Source organism: Geotrypetes seraphini, chromosome 15 (genome assembly GCF_902459505.1).
Source record: "Geotrypetes seraphini chromosome 15, aGeoSer1.1, whole genome shotgun sequence".
Classification (NCBI taxonomy): domain Eukaryota; kingdom Metazoa; phylum Chordata; class Amphibia; order Gymnophiona; family Dermophiidae; genus Geotrypetes; species Geotrypetes seraphini.
The window spans coordinates 68386770-68392769 of record NC_047098.1 but is presented as its reverse complement, the minus strand read 5'-3'; the positions used below and the strand labels follow the sequence as shown (position 1 = coordinate 68392769).

The 6000-nt window shown below is 41.1% G+C and overlaps 1 protein-coding gene across 1 annotated transcript in view; it reads right to left on the bottom strand.

Annotated features, from left to right (window-relative positions):
• Positions 1 to 2081: 2081 nt before the first annotated feature.
• Positions 2082 to 6000, bottom strand: part of BAZ1B (bromodomain adjacent to zinc finger domain 1B) — a 139444-nt gene continuing 135525 nt past the window's right edge. Inside the window, exons 18-19 of the mRNA XM_033921450.1 lie at positions 5020 to 5123; positions 2082 to 4653 (exon numbers count right to left, since the gene is read on the bottom strand). Coding sequence (XP_033777341.1) covers positions 4293 to 4653; positions 5020 to 5123 — 465 coding nt within the window. The 3' untranslated portion in view covers positions 2082 to 4292. The remainder of the gene's footprint in view (positions 4654 to 5019; positions 5124 to 6000) is intronic.

Here is a 6000-nt window from a genome sequence, read left to right as displayed (position 1 = left end):
AAAATGATTTAAAAGAATGAAAAAACATATATATAAATTTACTGTGCACAGTAGTGGGTTTTTCCCTTTAGATATCTTAACATTGTGTTGTGGGTGAGTTTTTTGCCAATGACAATAAGAGCGCCAGCTGTAAATCATCAATGATTGCTGCATGATAAGTTTGAGGCTTTTTCTCCACCTGTTAGATCTTGGAGAGGTAGCTCACTGCTGGTGAGTGACATTTTCTTGTAATATTTTGTTTAGTTGTCATTACGATTGTGTTCTTGAGAGACGTTTAAATACCTATGTAATGTAAATGCGCATGAGTCGAGTCTCTTTCATTTGAAAGGAAACTCTGGAATGAGAGAGTATAGGATGAAGTTAAGAGGTGATAGGCTCAGGAACAATCTAAGGAAATACTTTTTTACAGAAAGGGTGGTTGAACAGTCTCCCAGGAGAGGTGGTGGAGACAGACTGTCTGAATTCAAACGGGCCTGGGATAGGCACGTGGGATCTCTCGGAGAGAGAGATAATGGTTACTGTAGATGGGCAGACTAGATGAGCCATTTGGTCTTTATCTGCCATCATGTTTCTATGAAAAGATAGCTGAGGAGAGATATGATTGAAGTCTACAAAATCCTGAGTGGTGTAGAACGTGAAGAGGTGGATTGATTTTTTTTTTTTTTACTGCTTCAAGATTTACAAAGACTAGGGGATACTTGAAGTTACAGAGTAATACTTTTAAAACCAATAAGAATAAATATTTTTTCACTCAGAATAATTAAGCTCTGGAATGTGCTGCCAGAGGCCTTGGTGAGAGCGGTTAATATAGCTGGTTTTAAAAAACGGTTTGGACAAGTTCCTGGAGGAAAAGTCCATAGTCAGCTGTTGAGGCAGACATTGGGGAAGTCACTGCTTGCCTGGGACTGTAATGCTACTACTATTTGGGTTTTTGCCATGTACTTATGACTTGGATTGGCCTCCGTGAAAATGGGCTATTGTTTGGTCTGACCCAGTAAGGTTATTCTTATGTCCTTTTCTCCTCCCTCCCCCCACCGGCAGCTTGTCTCTCCCTCCCTACCACCCCACCTATGCAAAATCTATTTCCTTCCCTTCCTATCCCCCAGCCTGTGCAGCACCTGTCCTCAATTCCCCAGCCCATGCAGTATATGTTCTTCCCTCCCTCCCCCCCCCCCGGTGAAATCCTGTGGCACAAACTTTCTCTCTAGCTCCTAGTTTCTTTTTCCCATGTAGGCAGAATGCTGTAGAATGAAGGTTTCTGGGGCAGGCTGACAGCAGCAAGGCTCATCTTGTTGGTATCGGGCGCCTAAAGATTTAAAATTACAGCAGCTGGGGAGGACGTAAGTGGGTGAGTCAGAAGAGCTAACACTGACTCTTGACCTCCAGCTGCCAAATGTCTTGGGGGCCCATGGCCCCTGTGCCCCCCATTTCAACATCCATGCTTCCCAAACCCCCACCCAAGTAGCATCTTTTTCCCTCCCTTCCCATAGGCTCATGGGTGCACTACCTTCCTCCAGATCCAGCAGCACTCTCTTCAGGCTGCCAGCAATGTTCCTTCCTGCATGCTATCGGCAGTTAACCTGGAAGATTTCCCTTTGGTGTATTTTGTATCAGAGAGGGTTTCCTTCTGACGCAAAATATGTCAGAGGGAAGGTTTTCAGGTTAGTTGCCAGGCCTGAAGAGAGTGAGTGTGGCTGGACCTGGAGGAAGGTAGTACACCCACGTGAGCCCCAAACTAATCACTCCCATCCACACGAGTCTGGAAGGGAACCCACCGATTTCATGAGATTCCCATTGCCCCCGTTCCCATGCAGCTCTCTACCCTGTCGAAATCTGGTTACGCTTCTGCATATTTAATCAAATCGGGGGAGGGGATATAAAGGGAGCTAAATATGCAAGATTCAGTCTGATTCAAGGCCAGATACTAGTTATTCTCCATAGAGCCACGACTGCAGCACATACTTGACACTTAAGAGGTGCCCAAAGGCTGGGTAAGTTTCTTAAATGTGAATTTCCACAATAATCAAGTATTAACACATATTGTGCTCCTCATAAGTTAAGAGTAAGCCATTCAGAACAAGTACATAATTTTTTTTATTTTTAAATTGTCAACTTTACAAGTAAGCCCTTTGCTTACCCTCCCCCCAACACATTAAAAAAAATGTATAAGTCATTAAGTTTCCACGGTGTATATAAACTACACAAAATGCTCAATATTAACAAGACAAAAAAATAACCGAGTCTAAATATGGTTGTTTACAAGTGTTAGTGCTGAGCTCTTGGGTGGAGAAGGGAGAAAAATCAGAAAGGGTGATCAGTTGAGCACAAACCTTCAATCTTCAACTTCAGTCTAAACTAAAACCAAAATAAAACCTATAGAACCTCAAAAAAATATATAGGATTTGCGCTGTACATGGGAAAATTTAGAAACTAAAAGGTTTTAACAGCTAAAACTATTTTATATATTCACTAATTTACACAGAATTCCAAGTTTTGATCTAAGTTGAAAAAATATAAATAAAAATGATGTAAACTGCAGCTTTCTTCCTAAAGACTTGTAGTACAAAAAGATCCCAAAATAGAAACACACGCTGCTTCCAGCAAGTCACCAACATGTGCCGTTTCACCATGCTAACAATTCTTCGACTTCCTGCAAGAATGTGTCGAAACACTGGCCGTGATTCTCCAATAAAGTTTGTGTGTTCCTAAGGCAGGGCTATCCTTTTGTCTTCACTTTTTTCTGCTTGTGCACCCTGCAAGAATGTGCCATATGTGCTAAAAATATTTACTAGGATGCAATAATGCACCTCCCCTTTCACCAAAGATGCTAAGTCATACAGTAGCTCTTCTCGCTCATCACTTTTGAGGAAAGGCAAATCTCCAAGGTTTTTTTGTTTTTTTACTTTAATATTTTTAGAGATGTAACACCCTTTTACTGCAGTATTTTCAGAGGTGCTCACAAATGTCCATGTCCAGATGATTACTATACTTATATCTTATCACTGCTAATTCCATGTAGTCAGGCATCTATCCAGTCCTCCTGCCATCTTATTCTGTTCAAGGATGCACAATAGGGACTACAAATTTTGGGGACAGAGCAGTAGGATTGTAATACGGTCTTCCTAGAACCATCAGACGGGATATGTAGAGAGGAAAATAAGGGAATTTATGTGTTTCAGTATACACAAACTGCTTAACAAAAGACTATGAAGAGAAAAAAAAGGCAAACAATTAAATTCATATAAACTTGTACTGTATAGGAGGCAAAATAAGACAATAAGTATTCTTACATTATGCCCTCTCTATACAAGATTTTAGCTAAAATGAAAAGCAGATAGAACCATTTAAAATGAGTCATTTAAATCAAATTCTTCTGCTTTAGTTCTCCCTTCAGGCATGAATGGCTCGATTGCCACAGTGATCCCTCTCCCATATGTTCCCCTTTGTTGACCTGGAGAAAGCAAATGAGCAAAAGAAATAAGAGCTACCGTGACAGCTCAGGGTGCCACACATCTGAATGGCATAGCCTGACAAAGGGTTTACAGTCAAAGAAAGTATCAGTGCTAGGAACTTATTTACATATATGAAATTTTTTTGTACTCAAGCACGACCCAGCCTGCTCCTCTATAACTAAAATACTACCATATAAATAAAGGCAGAGGAGAAGCAGAAGCTGGATGATTCCATCCCCAATTCATTCCTTGTAATAAGCAATATAATCTTAGTTTCCCCTATTCTGGGCAATGTTGGAGCTGGAGCTAAGGAGGAACACACCTTCAAACATGGGTGCAAAGCCTGACTTTATATCATTCACAGCAGACAGCACCAGATACCACCCCCAGAGCCAGGGATGGGGTAAAGAAGCCAGATTCCTGCAAACAACTATAAAACATGTCCAGAGATGCTCTGGAAAAGGCTGGTATATTAATGAGTCAGAAAACACTGCTCAGACAGAACAGTCTACCCATCCCCTTTACAGGATCTGCTCATTCCAAAACACAGACAATCCAAAACAAAACAACAAAAAAAAATTTCCATAAGCATATTTGTTTTGTCTGTTTATTAAGGAGTTACTGCTTTTCCCCTTAATCCATATCTGTCTGATTCAGTGCTTCTGGTAGAGAAGAAAACTGAACCATAGTTAACGCTGAAACAAATTATATGTAGCTCCACAAAAAAAAAAAAAAAAAATCCTGCAGGTTTTCCTTTCTCCAGCAGCAGTGAGGCAAGCTGGTACGGCAGAAAACATGAAGGCCAGTCCATCTTTCCTCATTCCTTCCTTGCACTCTAGTCTATTTCTTTCGCTTGCGCCCCTTGGAATGTTTTGCTGCCTCTGGGTCACTGTCCACCTCTTGCACTTCCTCCTCTGCACATGTCTGTGGCTTTCGTTTCCTTCGCTGGTAACTATGGCCAGGCAGATGTTTGTGTAGCAAGTCCACCAGACACTGCTCTGTCTTCTGTAGGCAGGACAACACATGGCTGCCATTCTGGTTATACAGCTCTGCATTGAAGAAGATCTGTTTGACGTCAGCTAGAAAATCCTGTACAGAGCAGTAGCTATCACAAGAGCACTTTCTTTGTATTGTCTGGAAATCCATGGGACTGCTTATGATGTCAAAATAATCTTCAGCTTCCTCTGTAGTCACTGGCTCCCTGTCAGAGTATAGAAACCATTAGTCATAGCTTATAAACATCTTTTATCCTCCCTCCAAGATGGCTGTTTAGAAATATAAATGAGCATGGTTTTTGTTCATTTTATTTTGGGCAAAGCACATGCAAACCCTGAATTGAACTGTTATTCCTAAGTCAAAATTTTACAGATATTTTGAAATAAAATTTTAAAAGAATTGCTTATTTTATAACAAATATACAGTGATGTTAATCTGGCCTGTAGTCTTTACAAAAATAGTCAGGCCACAATGCATATTTTAACTAGCGGGGGCTGCAGCATTTTGGGTACAATTTTTCCTTCTACTGCCATCAGAATGTACCATCTACAAACGTTAGCATGCTCCTTACCTGAAGGGCCAGCTGAAACGATACTTGACAAGTTTATTCAGGATCTCCTCACATTTCTGCATCTCCAAATTTTGACGTCGTGACACTGGCTTGGTCTGGCGTACCTGTGCACACAAAAAGAGAACTTTAGCTGTGGAATAAGGGATGCCCAGTTTAGAAACTTCCTTCTTTCCAGCTGCCAACTCAGTTCCTAATTACTTTGGATAACTCTGCTGTCTATAAAAGAGCAGTGCTATCCAGAGGCCCAAAAGTTATTAAAATGGCCTACTTCATCTTAAATGTTCTGTATTATTGAATATTAGTGTACCCAGCTCAAGCAAGTTTATAAAATGCTATTATTTCTTCTATGACTTCTGGTCCCTGAGAAAGGAGATCCAGCTACATTTGCAATTTGACAATGAGACCTGTATGAAGCTGTACCAGATCTGCATACCAAGGTCTGCATGGCCAATCTGGAGAAATAAGAATAGCCTTACTGGGTCTGACCAATGGCCCATCAAGCCCAGTAGCCCGTTCTCACAGTAGAAATTAAAAAAACTAAGGTTGTTTACTGATTCTCTCACTAGGGGGAGTGCAGCATGTGTTCAGAAAAGATGTAGATTTCTGCGACACCTGGATTGCGGGTTGGAATTGAACACCTAGCGTATGGAATCCAGAAGGGATGCAACAGAAAAATGTATTCAAACTGCAGCTCCTCAAGCTCTCTCCCTAAACTCCACCCTGGGAATGCCATTGGGCAAGTCTCTCATCTGTACCCTTCTCTATAGCAAACTCACAACTCTGTCCCTTCTGCCTTGCTGTGCTGAATGCCTAGAACAACTTGTCTGACTCAATAAGTCGGGCTCCATTCTCTGGCAGTATTCAAGTCCAAGCTGTGTTTTAAGTCTTAACTCGACCAATTTGTAAAGCACCATATTTGTTTGTCCTACGCTCTCTACCTCTTCTCTCTTTATATTTCTCTACATGAGCAGCATATATTGA